The sequence below is a fragment of the Salmo salar genome, chromosome 18 (genome assembly GCF_965601325.2).
Source record: "Salmo salar chromosome 18, fSalSal1, whole genome shotgun sequence".
In the NCBI taxonomy this organism is placed as follows: Eukaryota; Metazoa; Chordata; class Actinopteri; order Salmoniformes; family Salmonidae; genus Salmo; species Salmo salar.
Genome location: NC_138308.1, coordinates 73,323,974 through 73,347,606, shown reverse-complemented (window position 1 = coordinate 73,347,606; position 23,633 = coordinate 73,323,974). Strand labels below are relative to the sequence as shown.

The 23,633-nt window shown below is 43.0% G+C and overlaps 1 protein-coding gene across 3 annotated transcripts in view; it reads right to left on the bottom strand.

Annotated features, from left to right (window-relative positions):
- Positions 1-2,243: 2,243 nt before the first annotated feature.
- The window catches only part of LOC106577599 (rap1 GTPase-GDP dissociation stimulator 1), a 56,065-nt gene continuing 34,675 nt past the window's right edge, over positions 2,244-23,633 (bottom strand). For all 3 annotated transcript variants that reach the window (XM_045701346.2, XM_045701347.2, XM_014155797.3), the window contains 8 exons: positions 15,751-15,894; positions 9,997-10,128; positions 9,023-9,157; positions 8,446-8,571; positions 7,317-7,456; positions 4,801-4,927; positions 4,155-4,283; positions 2,244-3,964 (listed from right to left, as the gene is read on the bottom strand). In XM_045701346.2, coding sequence (XP_045557302.1) covers positions 3,837-3,964; positions 4,155-4,283; positions 4,801-4,927; positions 7,317-7,456; positions 8,446-8,571; positions 9,023-9,157; positions 9,997-10,128; positions 15,751-15,894 — 1,061 coding nt within the window. In that variant the 3' untranslated portion in view covers positions 2,244-3,836. The remainder of the gene's footprint in view (positions 3,965-4,154; positions 4,284-4,800; positions 4,928-7,316; positions 7,457-8,445; positions 8,572-9,022; positions 9,158-9,996; positions 10,129-15,750; positions 15,895-23,633) is intronic.

The window sequence follows — 23,633 nt, the reverse complement described above, 5'->3', positions numbered from 1 at the left end:
CCCCGCTCCTCCGCTTTCTCCACTGGCTTCCAGTTGAAGCTCGCATCCGCTACAAGACCATGGTGATTGCCTACGGAGCTGTGAAGAGAACGGCACCTCCATACCTTCAGGCTCTGATCAGGCCCTACACCCAAACAAGGGCACTGCGTTCATCCACCTCTGGCCTGCTGGCCCCCCTACCTCTGAGGAAGCACAGTTCCCGCTCAGCCCAGTCAAAACTGTTCGCTGCTCTGGCACCCCAATGGTGGAACAAGCTCCCTCACGACGCCAGGACAGCGGAGTCAGTCACCACCTTCCGGAGACACCTGAAACCCCACCTCTTTAAGGAATACCTAGGATAGGATAAAGTAATCCTTCTAACCCCCCCCCCCCCTTAAAAGATTTGATGCACTATTGTAAAGTGGTTGTTCCACTGGATATCATAAGGTGAATGCACCAATTCGTAAGTCGCTCTGGATAAGAGCGTCTGCTAAATGACTTAAATGTAAATGTAAATGTAAGTTTACATACACTCAATTAGTATTTGGTAGTATTGTCTTTAAATTGTTTAACTTGGGTCAAACATTTCGGGTAGCCTTCCACAAGCTTTGCACAATAAGTTGGGTGAGTTTTGGCCCATTCCTCCTGACAGAGCTGGTGTAACTGAGTCACGCTTTTTCAGTTCTGCCCACAAATCTTCTATTGATTTCTGTAGGATTGAGGTCAGGGCTTTGTGATGGTCACTCCAATACCTTGACTTTGTTTTCCTTAAGCCATTATGCCACAACTTTGGAAGTATGCTTGGGGTCATTGTCCATTTGGAAGAACCATTTGCGACCAAGCTTAAACTTCCTGACTGATGTTTTGAGATGTTGCTTCAATATATCCACATAATTTTACTTCCTCATGATGCCATCTATTTTGTGAAGTGCACCAGGCCCTCCTGCAGCAAAGCACACCCACAACATGTTGCTGCCACCCCTGTGCTTCACGGTTGGGATGGTATTCTTCGGCTTGCAAGCCTCCCCCTTTTTCCTCCAAACATAACTATGGTCATTATGGCCAAACAGTTATATTTTTGTTTCATCAGACCAGAGGAGATTTCTCCAAAAGTAAGATCTTTGTCCCCATGTGCAGTTGCAAACTGTAGTCTGGCTTTTTTATGGCGGTTTTGGAGTGGTGGCTTCTTCCTTGCTGAGCGGCCTTTCAGGTTATGTCGATATAGGACTCATTTTATTGTGGATATAGAAACTTTTGCACCCGTTTCCTCCAGCATCTTCACAAGGTCCTTTGCTGTTGTTCTGGGATTGATTTGCACTTTTCGCACCAAAGTATGTTCATCGCTAGGAGCCAAGCACCAGAACACGTCTCCTTCCTGAGCGGTATGACGGCTGCGTGGTTCCATGGTGTTTTTACTTGCGTACAATTGTTTGTACAGATTAACGTGGTACCTTCAGGCATTTGGAAATTGCTCCCAAGGATGAACCAGACTTGTGGAGTTCTACAATTTTTTTCTGAGGTCTTGCTGATTTCTTTTGATTTTCCCATGATGTCAAGCAAAGAGGCACTCAGTTTGAAGGTAGACCTTGAAATACATCCACAGGTACACCTCCTCCAGCCTAACAGAAGTTTCTAAAGCCATGACATTTTCTGGAATTTTCCAAGCTGTTTAAAGGCAGTTAACTTAGTGTATGTAAACTTCTGACCCACTGGAATTGTGATACAGTGAATTATAAGTGAAATAATCTGTCTGTAAACAATTGTTGGAAAAATTACTTGTGTCATGCACAAAGTAGATGTCCTAACCGACTTGCCAAAACCAGTTTGTTAACAAGAAGTTTGTGGCGTGGTTGAAAAGCGAGTCTTAGTGACTCCAACCTAAGTGTATGTAAACTTCCCACTTCAACTGTATATGTTAATCTGATCAATGGACATTCCATCACCACTGTCAAAACTACCTATATGACAGAATTATCAAAGGGCCTTAAAGCCTGGCATGTGAGGCTAGATTCCATTCCAGATGGGGCTCCTGCTTACCCCTACCTAGTTGTCCCAGATCCATGAAGAGGAGTGAACTAGGATAGATGGGAGGGGGCAACCTTTTGGAATGGAATGCAGCCTAGGTGACACCATAGCTCAGAAAACCCTGTTTGACACACAATGAATGAAACATGATTAGAGCGGCTTATGAATAATACGAAAAAGACTTCCCCCTCTTCTTAATATATTAACAGGCAGTACAAACTCTAGGAACAACAAATACATTATTGCCAGCAATCATCTTTAATTATCTGTTCGAGTTACAATCTTTCAAATGTCCAACTCATCAATGACATTTACAACAAACATTTATGTTTATAATATCGTAATGCAGTTACTTTGTGGTTACATCTTGATTGGATTGTGTCTTTGTAAGGTTACAAATCTGATAAATTACCATTCATACCTGACAATAAAGAACAAAGTGCCGATAATAAACAAATAATTTATAATAAAAAAATGCCTATGTCACCAGACGGTGCCTAATGCAGTATCCAACATGCTGGAATGTGCATGTTCTCGATACTTCGAGTGGGAGAGAAACCATCACACATGCAAACCAAGAACTGGCAGGGAGAAACCATAGAGCAGTACCACAAGTTGACAGGGGAGGGTGTCCCCAGACTGGCCCATTCTGACAGGCTTATGGGGGGGGGGGTAGTGTTAAATAACTTAGGACCCACTTAATATGATATAGGAATCTTCTGAAATGTGCAGCGCTACCCCATTGGTCCCCGACTCATGATAAAAGCAACAAATCCAGACAGTATATACCTGGTATGGCTGACTGCTTCACTGTACACTCTCAGAGACCAGGGAGTGAGCGACTGGGTTCTTCTGGAGGTTCTAACTTCTAACCTATGCATGATTTCCTCCATGTCTGAGGACACTCAGGTGGGCACTTGTATGTGCTAGTGGAGCTCTAGCCTGGGATATGTTCAGTTGGGGGTGAAATGTTCACAACATTGCAGATAGAAATGTAACAGAGTCAACACCATACCCTATTCTACTTGACATATCTGTTCTACATGATATATTTATTATATATTCTGTAACGATTCACCATTCTAAACATTCCCCTGATATAACAGTAAGGTTTTTTGGGACAATAAGTCAGGTTTAGTTGGGTTTGTATGAAAGTTAAAAGGGAAGAGAGGATTGAGTGGGATTATCAAGCAAACTCCTTTCAAACGCCAGTTTAAGTACAAACATGATTGAACACTATTCTCTGTAAGATTTGCCCAGGGCTGTGGTTTTGGGTACGTGACAGGTTCAAAATGAACACGGATACACCATCAACTGGACTAAAACATGCACGTTGACTTCAATTCGGGCTGGTACTCAAGCTAACATGGGACACGGAAGTAAGAACACAGCAAGGATGCATGGCTGCTAAATTTGTTTTCAAACCACCTAACTCAAACAGTTTTTTTTTTGTTCTTTTGTATGTTTTTTTTTTTTATTTAACGATATTGGCGAGTTATTGAAGTGAACGGGTATCACAGCTATGGTCATCATAAAAAGTGTTCTCTCTTTGTATGTTTATCTATTGCGAAACGAAAAGGCTGTCTACTGGCGCCTTGTTTTTTAAATATGGATGGAGCTGCTGCTTGGAGCGGAGTATGAATGCGCGGGGGGGGGGGGGTAGTTAGCTGGAACAGCTGGCTGTTGACAGGGGGACAGGGACAGGATACCTTGGCACGTGACGATGGGAAACACACAGAGGGAGGAAGGTTCTGTAGAAAGGAATGGGGGGCAGGGATTGGCTATGAGGCAGGCATTGGGGGTCGGGGGGGGTTGTGGGGGTTAAGAGTCCTTTAGCTCTGTGCCGTTAGCCTCTGCTCTGTGAGCGACGCCTGGTGGGACACCGTTTTGTTCTCGTGCGACCGCAGCTTGGAGACCACGTCGATGAAGGCCAGCCCCTGCACTTCTTTATGGAGAGGCTCTGGAGGAGGGTGAGAGAAGAACAGGTCCAATGTAGAAGTCTTTAAAGGAAGCACAAATCTAAACCATAATTAAATACCGCTATGTCCATACTAGTATACTACTCTGTGCAATGACCTAGTTTGGATATTGGCGCAAAAGCTGCGTCTTAGTTCTTCTAAGTGGCTGATTCAAAATGGCCGGCCTTTTACCTGAACCCATGACCGCACAGATGATGACCATGGAGTTGTATTTGACCTCAGGCGCACTCATCTCGTCTGACAGCAGCTTGTGGAGCACCTGTACCAGGCCAGCCCCAACAAAGTCCTTTTCGGCCCCCACTGAAACCATGACAAACACACCGTGTGACCAATTATTTTGTACAATTGTTTAAATGCATTCCAATGCACCATCAGAGTCAATGCTTTGCCTCTTACAAAAGGGTGTGTATTGAGCACACTGTAACAAAAGCTTCAACAGTGAATTTATATTTATACAGCACTTTCACTAGGTCCCAAATTGCTTTGCGTTGTGTGGTTCCTTCTAACTCGCCCTGTACATCCTCAAACTACTTTCATTTTATTCTAGCGATGCAATACATCGGGTCATGTTCAGTAAGCATGGGGATAGAAAAGATTTTGAAACGGAGTAAGACAGGGAAGTGCTACCTGATCTTGTCCGGAAACAGTTTTCTTTTCTTGTTTCAAAACATTTTAGTACAGTGTGCCCTACTAAACACAACCCAGGCACCGTTAAAGAAAGTGCTACCAATCTGGCCCTTACTATACCATGTGGCTAACACAGTAGTTAGAATTTGGCTGCACTGTGACATCATGACCCTGACCCCCTGACTCTTACCCAGGTCCAACCCGGCGATGAGGCCCAGAGCCACCAGCGCCTCGTTCTGCATGATCATGTGTTCACTCGTCGCCATGACTACTAAATGCTTCACTCCTGCACCCTGGATGACAGTTTTTACGACGTCCTGAAAACACAAACAAATTAACTAATTAAGAAACAAATACATTTCAAAAAAATGGGGGCACAACTCTAAATCAGGGGAAGCCAACCCTCATCCTGGATGTAGATTCTGGGTGTGCAGGGTTGTGCTCCAGTCATGCACTGACACACTTGCCTTTACTAATCCCGCTGCTCATCAGGAGCTGAAGTCAGGCGTTAGAGCACGATAGGAACAAAAACCTGCACACCCAGTAACTTTCAAAGAGGGTAGACCACTAAGGCCAGTCCACCTCCACTCTAAATAATATAGGACTCTTCTGTACAGTGCACTTGTAGGACCTACAGTTGAAGTCAGAAGTTAACATACACCTTAGCCAAAAACATTTCAACTCAGTTTCACAATTCCTGACATTTAATCCTTGTAAAAATTCCCTGTCTTAGGTCAGTTAGGATCACCACTTTATTTTAAGAATGTGAAATGTCAGAATAATACTAGAGAATGATTTATTTAAGCTTTTATTTCTTTCATTACATTCCCGTGGGTCAGAAGTTTACATGCACTCAATTAGTATTTGGTAGCATTGCCTTTAAATTGTTTAACTTTGGTCAAACATTTTGGGTAGCCTTCCACAAGCTTACCACAATAGGTTGGGTGAATTTTGGCCCATTCCTCCTGACAGACCTGGTGTAACTGAGTCAGGTTTGTAGGCCTCCTTGCTCGCACACGCTTTTTCAGTTCTGCTCACAAATTTTCGACAGGGCTTTGGGATGGCCACTCCAATAATATGACTTTGTTGTCCTTAAGCCATTTTGCCACAACTTTGGAAGTATGGTTGGGGGTCATTGGCCATTTGGAAGACCCATTTGTGGCCAAGCTTTATCTTCCTGACTGATGTCTTGAGATGTTGCTTCAATATATCCACATCATTTTACTTCCTCATGATGCCATCAGTCCCTCCTGCAGCAAAGGACCCCCACAACATGATGCTGCCACCCCCGTGCTTCACGGTTGGGATGGTGTTCTTCGGCTTGCAAGCCTCCCCCCTTTTCCTCCAAACATAACGATGGTCATTATGGCCAAACAATAATTTTTTTGTTTCATGAGGATATTTCTCCAAAAAGTACAATCTTTGTCCCCATGTGCAGTTGCAAACCGTAGTCTGGCTTTTTTATGGTGGTTTTGGAGCAGTGGTTTCTTCCTTGCTGAGCGGCGGCTTTTCAGGTTATGTCGATATTGGACTCGTTTTACTGTGGATATAGATACTTTTGTACCCGTTTCCTCCAGCATCTTCACAAGGTCCTTTGCTGCTGTTCTGGGATTTATTTGCACTTTTCGCACCAAAGTACATTCATCTCTAGGAGACAGAACGCGTCTCCTTCCTGAGCGGTATGACGGCTGCTTGGTCCCATGGTGTTTATACTTGCGTACAATTGTTTGATGAACAGATGAACGTGGTACCTTCAGGCGTTTGGAAATTGCTCCCAAGGATGAACCAGACTTGGAGGTCTAAAAAAAAAAATTCTGAGGTCTTGGCTGACTTCTATTGATTTTCCCATGATGTCAAGCAAAGAGGCACTGAGTTTGAAGGTAGGCCTTGAAATACATCCACAGATACACCTCCAATTAACTCAAATTATGTCAATTAGCCTATCAGAAGTTTCTAAAGCCATAACATAATTTTCTGGAATTTTCCAAGCTGTTTAAAGGCACAGTCAACTTAGTGTATGCAAACTTCCGACCCACTGGAATTGTGATACAGTGAAATAATCTGTCTGTAAACAATTGTTGGAAAAATTACTTGCATCATGCACAAATTAGATGTCCTAACCGACTTGCCAAAACTATAGTTTGTTAACAAGAAATTTGTGGAGTGGTTGAAAAACAAGTTTTAATGACCCCAACCTAAGTGTATGTATACTTCTGACTTCAACTGTACATCTCTGGTGCTTCCACAGGGTTCTATTCTATCTGGCGATCTGCAAATAGGACAGAAACATTTAGAGCCTGGAGCTCATAAATCTACAGTCTAAGAATGAGACAACCAGAGTCTGAGGTGCCCCCGAGTCATTCTCCTCAGATGAGGGACCGGGTAGGAAATGTAGCAGAACTGACAACGCTGTCTCTGGGCGTGAGTCAACAAGGAACACCGTATATCAGGAAGAGTAAGAACATGACTCCCACCTCAGTTGTTCTGTTCCCTTGATGAATAATGTAACATAAAGCATGGATTGGATTTTGAGCTGAGAGTTAGATTAGTAAAGACAAGCTAGCTGATACAGCCTTTGATTAAAATATAGCTGATAACATATACATTCAGTGTGTGTGTATGCAGTTCAGATATGGGTCAGGATGTAATCTGTGGTGGCGGCCAGCCAGCCACAGATGGTGTGTTTTCATGGCAGCTGGCCCTAACCTTTGACTTGCTGTGGCGGATGAGGGCTGAGAGCAGCCTGTTGGACTCTCCCATGACCCCTGCGTGGTCCTTGGCCTCACACCACTCTACCAGACGCTCTACCAGCTTCCCATTGGTCCCCAGCTGGTCTGCCGCATCCGCTGGGGGAGGGGGGGACACAACAGGTAACGCTTTATTTCACAGCTCTATTACCATTGGTAGCTTTCTGGTATATAAACTAGAATTCATTGGTTCCTAATTATTCTTATACTTGGTAACTTATTTTTATTTTTATATATATATTTTTTTTTTAAATAGGTCACTTCTTGGTAACAATTGTCACTTTCTAGTATTTGGTATAATGAATCCCTGAACTCCAGGGAGGAAGAGATAGAAGAAGAAAAACTCTCATAATGACATGGTCAGAAAAGGTGCACTTGTTATATCACCTTGAGTAGACTGCTATTCTAACACCCTGTCAACTTTCTGAATCTCACTGTCACACTCCGTTCGATAGCAATTCAATCAAAGATGGATGCCGTCGATATCCATGTCACTCTGGATCTAACTGGTTTGCACTTGGCCTTGCCCGGTCCTCCCCAACCCAACCCCTTCTTGATGAAGGTTCAACAACATTTGACACAAACGTATCGTATTCCGATGCTCTTTGTGGGAGTACCTTCCTATCCAACTTTCTGCTGAAAAAAAAATACATACTGGTCAATTTAAGGATAAAAAGTGAGGTACAGAACGGTTCAAGGTTAGTGCATCATAAGGAAGGAATTCTAGCCTCTATATGTTGCTATATACCTATATGGGTGGAAACATTCACACCTGTCACTGATACTAGTCAATTTGAAGACGGAGCGCGGGGCACTGAAGACGGAGCGCGGGGCACTGAAGACGGAGCGCGGGGCACTGAAGACGGAGCGCGGGGCACTGAAGACGGAGCGCGGGGCACTGAAGACGGAGCGCGGGGCACTGAAGACGGAGCGCGGGGCACTGAAGACGGAGCGCGGGGCACTGAAGATGGAGCGCGGGGCACTGAAGACGGAGCGCGAGGCACAGTCCGATGGTTTATGGCATTATTAGGAAGGTGTTCTACAGTGCGTTGTAGGTGTTATAAATGTGCTATAAAAAAGTGTTCTACCTTGAGTGTCGATGAGCATGCGTAACGTGCCCAGCAGTTTGAACTGGACAGGAGGCATCTCTGATGGGAGGAACTTCAACACTGTATCTGACACACCTGCCGACAGCATCTTAGCCTTGTTCACAACTGAAGGGACAGGAGAAGAATAAACAACGATGAAACATGTTAAATAAATCAATACATAAATAAATACATACATTGAAACTATTCTCCCTTAAGACATGTAGCAAATTCATTATTTTACTTATTTAGGTATGGACTATATACTGCAATTCAGCTCTAAGCTGCCAATGCAATACACCATGAAAATAAAATGAAAATATACCAACTTTGTAACTATTGTATTCAACCACTAATAACCAATTAAGGCTCAAGGAAAGAACAACTTCTAGTCAAAGCGCTGCTCCTGTACTTGTTTGCAGTTACATTGGCCAAGACCTACCCCCCCACCCACAGAAAACAAACGAGTGCAGGGAAAGCACTTGGGACAGGAAGTTAATGTTAAAGAATTGCCTATGAGTCATACACAACATTGACAGTATACTCAATCAGGCTTGGAATGCCTTGGGAGTCTTACCAGGAATGGCCAGGTTGCGCAGGGCGCTGAGCGCGGCGTGCTGCACGGTGACGTTGCCCTCGTCCACGTGGCGATCCAGCAGCTCCAGCAGCTTCTGAACGATGCCTGATTCCACCATGTGGATGCAGTTACCATCTGGGGGAGAAATAGAACGTCATAACTTAACCCACTGCACATTAAAAGTTATGGGCTGTGCAGGCTTTTGCTCCCACCATGCTCTAACATATGATTCCACAAATCAAAGTTCTGAAGAACCCCTATCCTCAGATCTAAAAAGGACTGGATAGGTGTTAGGAGGGGAATATTCCAATGCCATTTCCTTCTGACTGTAATTTTACCTTCATCGTTTGATGGAAAATAGGAAAACAGGTTACATGCAGATTATTCTCTTCATATCCATGTACGGAATAAATAATTAGGGAGGCTATAATAATAAGGACTTTTATTTATCAGGGTGTTTGAAGTCAGCCTGGATGCAGGATTCACTGACACGGGACGAAACACTGTGCTTTAGATGAGTAATGATATGGAATGACTAATGGCCGGGCCTGTGATCTATATTCAGCACTCTGAGGCAGCAGGTTTTATTAGGGGGAAAACTGATCTAGAAGACATCTGGGAGAATGTGGAGAGATGTGCCGAATGCTGATTAACTGTGCTACATGACAGAGAAGCATTTCTACAATCTGAGTGTTGTGCTGATTCCCTATTCTACAACACAGAAAAGTGTGTCTGATCTACACATTCTGTTCTATACATTTCTACAGAATCGGAATGTTCTGTGAAGTCACACCCCACGTAACGCGACCCAGATTGTGGTCAGTATTAAAGCCATCCAAGGGGAGTTTTATCCTGAATAAAACCCCTTTTGGTTCAATCTGTTACCACAGGCAATGTGTACCCTCCTTCATAGAAATTGAATGGTCTAAAGGGCTTTGTCCCTTCTATTAACTGTATTTCTATAGCTTCCTCACCGTTGCGAGCGAAGTTGGCGATGGCCAGTGCCCCTGCCAGCTGCAGCTGGTGGTTGTGGGATGGCACCCATGACAGGACCCTCTGGAACACACTGCCCTTGCCCCCCTCAAACAGCTTCTGCATGGACTCGTCTGAGGAGAGAGGTGGGGAGAGGCTGTCAACACAAACACCCACCGACTGCAGCAGTAAAATGACAAAGCAGTTATTTATTAAACAGAAAAGCATTAAAAAAAGACCACACGCGTGTGCACGAACACACAGAGACACAAATAAGCATGTATGTTTTGGTCAGAAAAGGTTACAGGATAATTGTTCTCCTTAGGTTCAGTATAAATGAAAGTGGATAGGAAGAATAAGTAGTCTAGGAGAATGCTATGGAAACCAGATCATATCGAAGCCTCTAACGCACCTAGATCTACAACCACATTCTCCCTCACATTTGGTTGTCATAAAATATTCACAAATGGATTCACAATGTATTCTCCACCACTCTGCTCTAAGTAAGGCTGAGAGTCCATCTGAAGATTTACTCATCACACAACCATCATATCTATCTTTTCCCCAACCTGCTCCTTCTTCCTACCCTATTCTTATTCACTCTCACACTCTATTTCCCCCCGTCTATCATTTGGCCTGAGCGGAACGGTTTCCATGCACATGCTTGAAACCCGGTCAAAGCAACCACAGCACAAAGGGTCAGTACATAGATCTATGCGTTTTTATCTAGGTTTGAGTCGTACACACTGAATCATCCTTATCGAAGACATGTTTATGTTGCAGTTGAGATGTGACGGTCATTTTGTTGTGTCGGCAGGACAGAGCGGCTGCATCCAGGGGGTTGGTGTGTGTCTCTTTGTTAACAACAGCTGGTGGGCGATCTCTAATATTAAGGAAATCTCAAGGTTCTGCTCGCCTGAGTTGGAATACCTAATGATAACATGCAGACCATACTATTAACCAAGAGAGTTTCCATCTATTTTTGTAGCTGTCAATTTACCACCACTAACCGATGCTGGCACTAAGACCGCACTCAACGAGCTGTATTGAGCTATAAGCAAACAAGAAAATGCTCATCCAGAGGCCGCGCTCCTAGTGGCCAGTGATTTTAATGCAGGAAAGCTGAAATCCGTTTTAGTTCATTTCTAACATCATGTCACCTGTGCAACTAGAGTGGAAAAAAACTCTAGATCATCTTTACCACACACAGAGAAGCATACCAAGCTCTCCCTCGCCCTCCATTTGGCAAATCTGACCATAACTCTATCCCGAGCGGCGCAGTAGACTAAAGCACTGCATCTCAGTGCTAGAGGCGTCACTACAGACACCCTAGTTCGAATCCAGGCTGTATCACAACCGGCCGTGATTGGGAGTCCCATAGGGTGGCGCACAATTGGCTCAGCGTCGTCCGGGTTTGGCCGGTGTAAGCCGTCATTCTAAAGAATAATTTGTTCTTCACCAACTTGCCTAGTTAAATAAAGGTTAAAAATGGATTCCTGCTTACAAGCAAAAATTCAAACAGTAAGTACCAGTGACACGCTCAATGCGGAAGTGGTCAGATGAAGCTGATGCTAAGCAACAGGACTGTTTTACTAGCACAGACTGGAATATGTACGGGATTCATCCAATGGCATTGAAGAGTTTACCACATCAGTCATCGGATTCATTAATAAGTGCGTCGACGACGTTGTCCCAACAGTGACAATACGTATACAATGCATTAGGAAAGTATTCAGACCCCTTCCCCTTCTCCACATTTTGTTACGTTACAGCCTTATTCTAAAATGTATTAAATAAATGTTTTTCCTCAACAATTGATTTTATTTTTTTCACCTTTATTTAACCAGGTAGGCAAGTTGAGAACAAGTTCTCATTTACAACTGCGACCTGGCCAAGATAAAGCAAAGCAGTTCGACACACAACAACACAGAGTTACACATGGAGTAAACAAACATACAGTCAATAATACAGTTGAAAAACAAGTCTATATACACTGCTCAAAAAAATAAAGGGAACACTTAAACAACACAATGTAACTCCAAGTCAATCACACTTCTGTGAAATCAAACTGTCCACTTAGGAAGCAACACTGATTGACAATAAATTTCACATGCTGTTGTGCAAATGGAATAGACAACAGGTGGAAATTATAGGCAATTAGCAAGACACCCCCAATAAAGGAGTGGTTCTGCAGGTGGTGACCACAGACCACTTCTCAGTTCCTATGCTTCCTGGCTGATGTTTTGGTCACTTTTGAATGCTGGCGGTGCTTTCACTCTAGTGGTAGCATGAGACGGAGTCTACAACCCATACAAGTGGCTCAGGTAGTGCAGCTCATCCAGGATGGCACATCAATGCGAGCTGTGGCAAGAAGGTTTGCTGTGTCTGTCAGCGTAGTGTCCAGAGAATGGAGGCGCTACCAGGAGACAGGCCAGTACATCAGGAGATGTGGAGGAGCCCGTCGTAGGGCAAACACCCAGCAGCAGGACCGCTACCTCCGCCTTAGTCACTTTACCCCTACCTACATGTAGAAATTACCTCGACTAACCTGTACCCCCGCACATTGACTCGGTACTTGTACTCCTTGTATATAGCATCGTTATTGTTATTTTATTGTGTTACTATTTCCTACACACACACACACACACGACCGTTCAAAAGTTTGGGGTCACACAGAAATGTCCTTGTTTTTGAAAGAAAATCCATTTTTTTCCATTAAAATGACATCAAATTGTTCAGAAAAACAGTGGAGACATTGTCAATGTTGTACATGAGTATTGTAGCTGGAAACGGCAGATTTTTTATGGAATATCTACATAGGCGTACAGAGGCCCATTATGAGCAACCATCACTCCTGTGTTCCAATGGCACCTTGTCTTAGCTAATCCAAGTGTATCATTTTCTAAGGCTAATTGATCATTTGAAAACCCTTTTGCAATTATGTTAACACAGCTGAAAACTGTTGTCTGATTAAAAAAGCAATACAACTGGCCTTCTTTAGACTAGTTGAGTATCTGGAGAATCAGCATTTGTGGGTTCGATTACAGGCTCAAAATGTCCAGAAACAAAGAACTTTCTTCTGAAACTCGTCAGTCTATTCTTGTTCTGAGAAATTAAGGCTATTCCAGGCGATAAATTGCCAAGAAACTGAAGATCTCGTACAACACTATGTACTACTCCCTTCACAGAACAGCGCAAACTGTCCCTAACCAGAATATAAAGAATAGTGAGAGGCCCCGGGGGACAACTGAGCGAGCGGACAAGTACATTAGAGTGTCTAGTTTGAGAAACAGACGCCTCACAAGTCCTCAACAGGCAGCTTCATTAAATAGTACCCGCAAAACACATCTCAACGTCAACAGTGAAGAGGCGACTCCGGGATGCTGGCCTTCTAGTTGCAAAGAAAAAGTCATATCTCAGAATGGCCAATAAAAAGAAAAGATTAAGATGGGCAAAAGAACACAGACACTGGACAGAGGAACTCCGCCTAGAAGGCCAGCATCCCGGAGTCACCTCTTCGCTGTTGACGTTGAGACTGGTGTTTTGTAATTAATTGTAATCGAACCCACAAATGCTGATACTCCAGAAACTCAACTAGTCCAAAGGTGGCCAGTTGTATTGCTTCTTTAATCAGCACAACCGTTTTCAGCTGTGCTAACATAATTGCACAAGGGTTTTCTAATGATCAATTAGCCTTTTAAAATTATAAACTTGGATTAGCTAACACAACGTGCCATTGGAACACAGGAGTGATGGTTGCTGATAATGGGCCTCTGTACGCCTATGTAGATATTCCATTAAAAAGAAATCTGCTGTTTCCAGCTACAATAGTCATTTACAACATTAACAACGTCTACACTGTATTTCTGATCAATTTGATGTTCTTTTAATGGACAAAAATGTGGTAGTGTATATTTTTCTTACTTTTTTACTTTGGGAATGGGTTCGTAAGTAAGCAAGCATTTCACGGTAAAATCTACACCTGTTGTATTCGGCGCATGTGACCAATACATTTTTATTTGGTTCAGAGCCTTAATTTGGCCTTAGTATAAGTGTTCGCACATCCATGAGTCTCTGTGTGTGTATGTATGTACAGTTGAAGGCGGAAGTTCACATACACCTAGGTTGGAGTCATTAAAACTCGTTTTTCAACCACCACATATTTCTTGTTAATAAACTATAGTTTTGGCAAGTCGGTTAGGACATCTACTTTATGCATGACACAAGTCATTTTCCCAACAATTGTTTACAGACTTATTTCACTTATAATTCACTGTATCACAATTCCAGTGGGTCAGAAGTTTACATACACTAAGTTGACTGTGCCTTTAAACAGCTTGGAAAATTACAGAAAATGATGTCATGGCTTTAGAAGCTTCTGATAGGCTAATTGACATCATTTGAGTCAATTGGAGGTGTACCTGTGGATGTATTTCAAGGCCTACCTTCAAACTCAGTGCCTCTTTGCTTGACATCATGGAAAAATCAAATGAAATCAGCCAAGACTTCAGAAACAAAATTGTAGACCTCCACAAGTCTGGTTCATCCCTTGGGAGCAATTTCCAAATGCCTGAAGGTACCACGTTCATCTGTGCAAACAATAGTACGCAAGTATAAACACCATGGGACCACGCAGCCGTCATACCGCTCAGGAAGGAGAAGCATTCTGTCTCCTAGAGACCTTGTGAAGATGCTGGAGGAAACGGGTACAAAATTATCTATATCCACAGTAAAACGAGTCCTATATCGACATAACCTGAAAGGCCACTCAGCACGGTAGAAGCCACCGCTCCAAAACCGCCATAAAACCGCCAGACTACGGTTTGCAACTGCACATGGGGACAAAGATCGTACTTTTTGGAGAAATTGTCCTCTGGTCTGATGAAACAAAAATAGAACTGTTTGGCCATAATGACCATCGTTATGTTTGGAGGAAAAAGGGGGAGGCTTGCAAGCCGAAGAACACCATCCCAACCGTGAATCACGGGGGTGACAGCATCATGTTGTGGGTGTGCTTTGCTGTAAGAGGACTGGTGCACTTGTATGTGGATATATTGAAGCAACATCTCAAGCCATCAGTTAGGAAGTTAAAGCTTGGTCGCAAATGGGTCTTCCAAATGGACAATGACCCCAAGCATACTTCCAAAGTTGTGGCAAAATGGCTTAAGGACAACAAAGTCAAGGTATTGGAGTGGCCATCACAAAGCCCTGACCTCAATCCCATAAAACATTTGTGGGCAGAACTGAAAAAGTGTGTGTGAGCCTACAAACCTTACTCAGTTACACCAGCTCTGTCAAGAGGAATAGGCCAAAACTCAACCAAATTATTGTGGGAAGCTTGTGGAAGGCTACCCGAAAAGTTTGACCCAAGTTAAACAATTTAAAGGCAATGCTACCAAATACTAATTGAGTGTATGTAAACTTCTCACCCACTGGGAATGTGATGAAAGAAACAAAAGCTGAAATAAATAATTCATTTCACATTCTTAAAATAAAGTGGTGATCCTAACTGACCTAAAACAGGGAATTTTACTAGGATTAAATGTCAGGAATTGTGAAAAACTGAGTTGAAATGTTTTTGGCTAAGGTGTATGTAAACTTCCGACTTCAACTGTATGTATGTATGGTTGAAGTCGGAAGTTTACATACACCTTAGCCAAATACATTTAAACTCAGTTTTTCACAATTCCTGACATTTAATTCTAGTAAAAATTCCCAACTGTATGTGTGTATGCATGTATGTGTGTTTGTAGTACCTCCCAGCAGCAGCAGCACCATGAGATCAGAGGCTGTTTTGAGCTGCGCCACATCCTCCTCCCGCACTCCGTCCACTGTGTGAACTACCACATCTAACAGACACTCCACCAGGCCGGCCTCCACCAACTGCAGCTTGATCACATCTGAGACAGAAAAAAAGAGAGAGAGAGAGAGAGAGAGAGAGAGAAATAAAGAGAAAAAAAGAGAGAGAAGAAAAAAAGAGAGAAAAAAAGACAGAGAAAAAAAAAGAGAGAAAAAAAAGAGAGAGAGACAGAAATGCAGTTACACAGAATTAACAATGACATATTTAATCCTATGGTGAGAACGAGCACCGCCTGGTCATGCACGCTGTGAAAAGATGTCAAGTCAGCAGTTTATCAACAACTTGTGACACACACACACACAGCATATCTCCCACAGACACACGCCAGGTTTGTTTATACACCCCACTCATATATGACATACATCATTGTCTGTTTTTTGTCCGGCAAAAGTACAACTAAAATCAACTATTTCAGAGGCTTTGTGCATTTCTTGTTGGCTAATCTTCAACAGTTGTCATTCATCCGGCAACGGATGACTCCCATTGAAAAAGCATCGACTTCATCCGAAATTCTCCGACACAAAATCCCAGTGTGCCGACAGCCTTTTCTTTTTTAGGATTCATACCCTACTTGTGATGTTTACTTTGTGATTATTACTTTTTCGGACCCAATTCCACTTCCCCTGCTCGAGTGTCAAAGGGTCCACTGGGGTAATCATTATGAAACATCATGTTTGTCTTAGTTTTGTTTTTCAAAAGTGTATGCGAGTCATGAGACTGGTAGTAGCACCCTTGGCGTTCCTTATAAGGCAGTACACATCTCAACTGTAACATAAATATGTCTTAGATAATGAAGATCTGTGAGTACATGTATATGATTCAAACAGAGATAAAAATGGTGATTCATGCACTGGCCTATTGTGCTGTGTCATCTAAGGAATAGCCTTACAAGGCAGTAGTACTATGTAAGGAACGTCAGTCTTTCCTGGCAGGAAGTCCAAGTGAGAAACAGGAGGGTGGTAAAGACGACAGTTGGTTCATCAACACATGAATGGTAGCAGGGTGAACTTCCTTAAAACATCATCCATTTAATTTGTTCAAATACTGGTTGAATGCAGTCAACTCAAGAACATGGATATGAACTGGAAGTCCTGGCTCACTCAAGGAATCGCGCTTCAGTAAGTCAAACAATGTGGTGATCATTTTCAATAAACATCTGAAAAAAAAGTGTTTTGAATGACCTATTTATAACCTGAATTGAAACGCAGTGGCTGTACAGTAACATGCTATACATGACATCCGAGCTCTGGGTCTTCGCTTCACAGCTCTGTATGGGTTTTGACTGACAGCCGTTCTGAACTTGACAGCATGTGGAAAGTTGCCCCATCCCTCCCTGTCTGAGTGAGGGAAACGCTGTAAAGTACGAGGACTTGATGTATTTTGAAAGATGAGATGTTGAGGATAATAAACGCAGCTTTGATGTTATACAAGCATGCCAAACACCCATGAGTCCAAATGTTTAACTGCTATCATGGTTATGCATATGCTTTCCATAATTCTTCTGTAAGAAACATTATAATTTAGCCCTATCCATATACGCCAATTAAACTGAAATTGCGGGTGTCAAGGTCATATAAAATAGTAAGCCGTTACTTGAATTTCTTGAAACGCTTCACTGTGTGTTTGTTTTTCTGTTGTTGTTGTCATCCTGTTGAGGTGTGGGAAGGTGTGGGGTAGAGGCTTTCACGGGTCCAAAAAGTTTGACCCGTTCTGAAATGGACGTGGGACTTTTCCCCACCCGGACCCGATAGATAGATATATATATATATATATATATATATATATATATATATATATATATCTACACTGCTCAAAAAAATAAAGGGAACACTAAAATAACACATCCTAGATCTGAATGAATGAAAAAATCTTATTAAATACTTTTATCTTTACATAGTTGAATGTGCTGACAACAAAATCACACAAAAAGAATCAATGGAAATCCAATTTATCAACCCATGGAGGTCTGGATTTGGAGTCACACTCAAAATTAAAGTGGAAAACCACATTACAGGCTGATCCAACTTTGATGTAATGTCCTTAAAACAAGTCAAAATGAGGCTCAGTAGTGTGTGTGGCCTCCACGTGCCTGTATGACCTCCCTACAACGCCTGGGCATGCTCCTGATGAGGTGGCGGATGGTCTCCTGAGGGATCTCCTCCCAGACCTGGACTAAAGCATCCGCCAACTCCTGGACAGTCTGTGGTGCAACGTGGCGTTGGTGGATGGAGCGAGACATGATATCCCAGATGTGCTCAATTGGATTCAGGTCTGGGGAACGGGCGGGCCAGTCCATAGCATCAATGCCTTCCTCTTGCAGGAACAGCTGACACTCCAGCCACATGAGGTCTAGCAATGTCTTGCTTTAGGAGGAACCCAGGGCCAACCGCACCAGCATATGGTCTCACAAGGGGTCTAAGGATCTCATCTCGGTACCTAATGGCAGTCAGGCTACCTCTGGCGAGCACATGGAGGGCTGTGCGGCCCCCCAAAGAAATGCCACCCCACACCATGACTGACCCACTGCCAAACCGGTCATGCTGGAGGATGTTGCAGGCAGCAGAACGTTCTCCACGGCGTCTCCAGACTCTGTCACATGTGCTCAGTGTGAACCTGCCTTCATCTGTGAAGAGCACAGTGGCGAATTTGCCAATCTTGGTGTTCTCTGGCAAATGCCAAACGTCCTGCACGGTGTTGGGCTGTAAGCACAACCCCCACCTGTGGACGTCGGGCCCTCATACCACCCTCATGGAGTCTGTTTCTGACCGTTTGAGCAGACACATGCACATTTGTGGCCTGCTGGAGGTCATTTTGCAGGGCTCTGGCAGTGTTCCTCCTTGCACAAAGGCGGAGGTAGCGGTCCTGCTGCTGGGTTGTTGCCCTCCTACGGCCTCCTCCACGTCTCCTGATGTACTGGCCTGTCTCCTGGTAGCGCCTCCATGCTCTGGACACTACGCTGACAGACACAGCAAACCTTCTTGCCACAGCTCGCATTGATGTGCCATCCTGGATGAGCTGCACTACCTGAGCCACTTGTGTGGGTTGTAGACTCCGTCTCATGCTACCACTAGAGTGAAAGCACCGCCAGCATTCAAAAGTGACCAAAACATCAGCCAGGAAGCATAGGAACTGAGAAGTGGTCTGTGGTCCCCACCTGCAGAACCACTCCTTTATTGGGGGTGTCTTGCTAATTGCCTATTATTTCCACCTGTTGTCTATTCCATTTGCACAACAGCATGTGAAATTTATTGTCAATCAGTGTTGCTTCCTAAGTGGACAGTTTGATTTCACAGAAGTGTGATTGACTTGGAGTTACATTGTGTTGTTTAAGTGTTCCCTTTATTTTTTTGAGCAGTATATAAGACCCGTTCTGAACGGACCAGAGGACAACTAGACCCATTCCGTATAGACCCGGTTGGTTCAATCTTTAAGCTACTTTATTAACCAGACCTGATAAAGCCTGAGGGAGGGGAAGTAGCGAGAGGTGATGCTCTAGCAGGAGTCGTGCGGTGTCTGTAGGCTACTGTGAGTGTAAGCAAGTGACAGGGTGAGCAGGGAGAGGCCAACAAAAACAAGCTACATGTGCCACTCGTTAAAAGCAAGAACAGAATCGCTCTCTCTCTCTCTCACACACACACCGGATCGTGTGTTGGGTATTCAGGTGGATCGGTGAAAACCTCTAGTGTGGGATACAAATCAATGCACATCGTTTTGTTGTACCAACTCCGCAGATTGTCCGATCTGAAAAATGCATAGGCTAAATAATGCTAAATGCTTCACTTGTGGGGGTGGGCCTTGGTGAATGCAACCATGTGATTGTTTTCTTTCTCTGACTAATGTGTTTGTAAAGCCCAAAGATGACACTTGAGGAAATTGAAATAAATGGTACAGAATATACCCTTAATTAGTAGTTTATAATACTTCTTATTTACATTGACCCATGTATATTAAAGGCCTATATCATAACATTGTTCAATATTTATATAAATTAATTAGCAACAGTCTTGGAGCAATCTACAGTCTCTGGCCCCACCCTACATGACACAGAAATGAAGTGAGTATTTCACACAAATGACTTGGTTCCGTTGTCATCCACAAAACAAGGGTTGACTTATAACTGAGCCTATTCCTCATGCAGCAGTATTGTCAAAGATAGGAGAGAAGGATACAGGGTTCATACAGGGTTTAAATCAGGCAGTGTCAAAGGAAGGCCCAGAAAAAATTGACAAAGACTCCAGCCACCCAAGCCATAGACTGTTCACTCTGCTACTGTCTGGCAAACAGTGCCGGAGTATCGGCTCTCGGACCAATAGGCTCCGAGACAGATTCAATCCCCAATCCATAAGACTGCTAAATAGCCAGACTGTCACAGTAAATAGTCAATTAATGGTACGCCAATTATCTGCACTGACCCTACGCGCACTCACTACACATACATACTGACATAACACACATATCACACATCATTTGCTGCTTCTACACTGTTGTTTATTTTACTCTTATCATCTATCCTGATGTCTAGTCACTTTACCCTGCCTTCCTGTACATATCTACCTCAAATACCTTATTATCTATCCTGATGCCTATACATTGCCTTCATGTACAGTTGAAGTCGCAAGTTTACATACACCTTAGCCAAATACATTTAAACTCAGTTTCCCACAATTCCTGACATTTAATCCTAGTAAAAATTCCCTGTCTTAGGTCACTTAAGATCACCACTTTATTTTAAGAATGTAAAATGTCAGAATATTAGTAGAGAGAATTATTTATTTAAGCTTTTATTTATTTCACCACATTCCCAGTGGGTCAGAAGTTTACATACACTCAATTAGTATTTGGTAGCATTGCCTTTAAATTGTTTAACTTGGCTCAAGCTTTTTGGGTAGCCTTCCACAAGCTTCCCACAATAAGTTGGGCGAATTTTGGCCCATTCCTCCTGACAGAGCTGGTGTAACTGAGTCAGGTTTGTAGGCCTCCTTGCTCACACACGCCTTTTCAGTTCTGCCCTCAAATTTTCTATAGGATTGAGGTCAGGGCATTGTGATGGCCACTCCAATACCTTGACTTAGTTGTCCTTAAGCCATTTTGCCACAACTTTGGAAGTATGCTTGGGGTCATTATCCATTTGGAAGACCCATTTGCGACCAAGCTTTAACTTCCTGACTGATGTCTTGAGATGTTGCTTCAATATATCCACATAATTTTCCTCCCTCATGATGACATCTATTTTGTGAAGTGCACCAGGCCCTCCTGCAGCAAAGCACCCCCACAACATGATGCTGCCACCCCCGTGATTCACGGTTGGGATGGTGTTCTTCGGCTTGCAAGCCTGCCCCTTTTTCCTCCAAACATAACGATGGGCATTATGGCCAAACAGTTATATTTTTGTTTCATCAGACCAGAGGACATTTTTTCAAAAAGTACGATCTTTGTCCCCATGTGCAGTTGCAAACCGTAGTCTGGCGGTTTTATGGCGGTTTTGGAGCATTGGCTTCTTCCGTGCTGAGTGGCCTTTCAGATTATGTTGATATAGGACTTGTTTTACTGTGGATATAGATACTTTTGTACCCGTTTCCTCCAGCATCTTCACAAGGTCCTTTGCTGTTGTTCTGGGATTGATTTGCACTTTTTGCATCAAAGTACGTTCATCTCTAGGAGACAGAACGCGTTTCCTTCCTGAGCGGTATGACGGCTGCGTGGTCCCATGGCGTTTATACTTGCGAACAATTGTTTGTACAGATGAACGTGGTACCGTCTGTCGTTTGGAAATTACTCCCAAGGATGAACCAGACTTGTGGAGGTCTACAATTATTTTCTGAGGTCTTAGCTGATTTCTTTTGATTTTCCCATGATGTCAAGCAAAGAGGCACTGAGTTTGAAGGTATGCCTTGAAATACATCCACAGGTGCACCTCCAATTGACTCAAATGATGTCAATTAGCCTATCAGAAGCTTCTAAAGCCATGACATTATTTTCTGGAATTTTCTAAGCTGTTTAAAGGCACAGTCAACTTAGTGTATGGAAACTTCTGACCCACAGGAATTGTGATAAAGTGAATTATAAGTGAAATAATCTGTCTGTAAACAATTCTTGGAAGAATTACTTGTGTCATGCACAAAGTAGATGTCCTAACCGACTTGCCAGAACTATAGTTTGTTAACAAGAAATTTGTGGAGTGGTTGAAAAACTAGTTTTAAATGACTCCAACCTCAGTGCATGTAATCTTCCGACTTCAACTGTATCTACCTCAAATATCTTGTACCTCTGCACATTGATCTGGTACTGGTACTGTATAGCTCAATTCTTGTGTATTTTATTTAGTTCCTTGCGTTTCTATTTTATTTTTAAACTCTGCCTCATTGGGAAGGGCTCGTAAGCAAGCATTTCACGATAAAGTCTACACCAGTTGTATTCGGCACATGTGACAAATAAAATTGGATTTGATTTGTATGAAGGGAGAAAGAGATTCAAATATGTTTGAGTCTAGGATTGTATTGTGTGTGTGTGTGTGTGTGTGTGTGTGTGTGTGTGTGTGTGTGCATGCGACAGAGAGAGGGATAGGGAGAGCCAGAGAGAGAGAGCCAGAGAGAGAGAGCCAGAGAGAGAGAGCCAGAGAGAGAGAGCCAGAGAGAGAGAGAGACTTTTCTCTGGAGTAGAGTTAAGTAGGATGTTGTCTAGGAGACTGGCAGAATGGGAGAATCCACTGTGCTGCCCAGAATGATAAGAACAGTCAGTGAGTCTCACACATACACTGTATCACACTATCCTTCTCCCCCACCCACACACTATTCCAAGCATGCTCTTTTTTTGTGCTAAAAACAGCTGACACATTTTCACACAGCAGCCTCAGCCGTGCAGCTGACAGCTAAGGATGCGCGAGCCGCTTCACTCCAATGATCAGTTACCAAGGCCACAGGTGACTTGACATAATGTAGTCCTCAGTCCCGTGAGTGAGAATTCAGAGGAAAATATGCAGTCGAAAAATGCATTCAACTGGTAACCGTAATTCTCCCTTTAAATTATCCTCATATAATTCAATAAAACCACTCCGCATACGCATTGAAGCCGGGATATGTTTTTACTTATCATGTTTTTATTTGGTTTTAGGCACTGACCCAAATATTACAGTGGTGGCTATATTTATTTTGCTGTTCCAATGTGCAGTGTGACTTCAACAAATGTAGTTTCCTCGCCAAACTGTGACTTCAAATAATTCATTATTCATTTCTGACAAAGGGGAGTTAAAAAATCTGAACTAGATAATTTCTAATGTGCATGCACGTCACACACACACACACACACACACACACACACACACACACACACACACACACACACACCACAGTTTCTGTATGCTTATTTGACGTGTAATCATTGCTAATGTAAATGGCCATATAGATGCAATCATTTGCAATGCTAATTCTACACCATCAAAACACTGGCTCATATAATTCAGTACTATATTCCTGTACCCCAACTAGGTTTGGGCGGAATACCATATACTGGGGTATTTTGAAATACAGACGTGTTTTTTTACGGTATTAAAAATCATATCTACATTAATACATTAATTACAGATAATCCTGAATGAATCGTGAATAATGATGAGTGAGAAAGTTAGAGGGTCAAAGATCATACATCGCAGACATGCTAACCTCTCACCATTACCAATAACACTCATCACTTTCTCAGTCATCATTATTCACGATTCATTCAGGATTATCCACAATCATGGTAGCATCCACATGAATGTAGAAGTGTTTAGAAACACATTCT